Genomic DNA, 562 nt, shown 5'->3' on the forward strand with positions numbered 1-562 from the left:
CTGGGTGGAACTGGGTGGCACTGGGTGGTACTGGTGGAGGTGGGTGCTCCAAGCACACGGGAGGTGACCCCGTTTGTTCTCGTGACAGGGGACGGGAGGAGAAGAAGGAGGAGGAGGAGGGGGCCATGAAGAAGTTCAGGGGGAAGGTGGAGGAGGACGCGGCGGAGGTGGAGTTCGGCACCGTCAAGGTGGGAGAGGTCATGGTCAAGGTGGAAGAGGCGAGGTCATGGTGAAGGTGGAAGAGGACACCGAGAAGGTGGATTTTCACCTGGTGAAGGTGGAAGAGGACTTGATGGAGGTGGAAGAGGACATGAAGGTGGGAGAGGTGATGGTCAAGGTGGAAGAGGACTTGGTGAAGGTGGAGGAGGACACCTTGAAGGTGGAAGAGGACACCATGAAGGTGGAAGAGGACACCTTGAAGGTGGAAGAGGACACCATGAAGTTGGGAGAGGTCGTGGTCAAGGTGGAGGAGGAGACCATGAAGGTTGGAGAGGACACCATGAAGCTGGAATTCCATAAAGTGAAGACGGAAGAGGACTTGGTGGAGGAGGGAGAGGGCAAC

The 562-nt window shown here is 57.3% G+C and overlaps 1 protein-coding gene across 1 annotated transcript in view; it reads right to left on the bottom strand.

The window, feature by feature from the left end:
* Positions 1-264: 264 nt before the first annotated feature.
* The window catches only part of LOC104275114 (A-agglutinin anchorage subunit-like), a 744-nt gene continuing 446 nt past the window's right edge, over positions 265-562 (bottom strand). The window contains exon 2 of the mRNA XM_009870972.1: positions 265-505. Coding sequence (XP_009869274.1) covers positions 265-505 — 241 coding nt within the window. The remainder of the gene's footprint in view (positions 506-562) is intronic.

The sequence above is a fragment of the Apaloderma vittatum genome, unplaced genomic scaffold (genome assembly GCF_000703405.1).
Source record: "Apaloderma vittatum isolate BGI_N311 unplaced genomic scaffold, ASM70340v1 scaffold20196, whole genome shotgun sequence".
In the NCBI taxonomy this organism is placed as follows: domain Eukaryota; kingdom Metazoa; phylum Chordata; class Aves; order Trogoniformes; family Trogonidae; genus Apaloderma; species Apaloderma vittatum.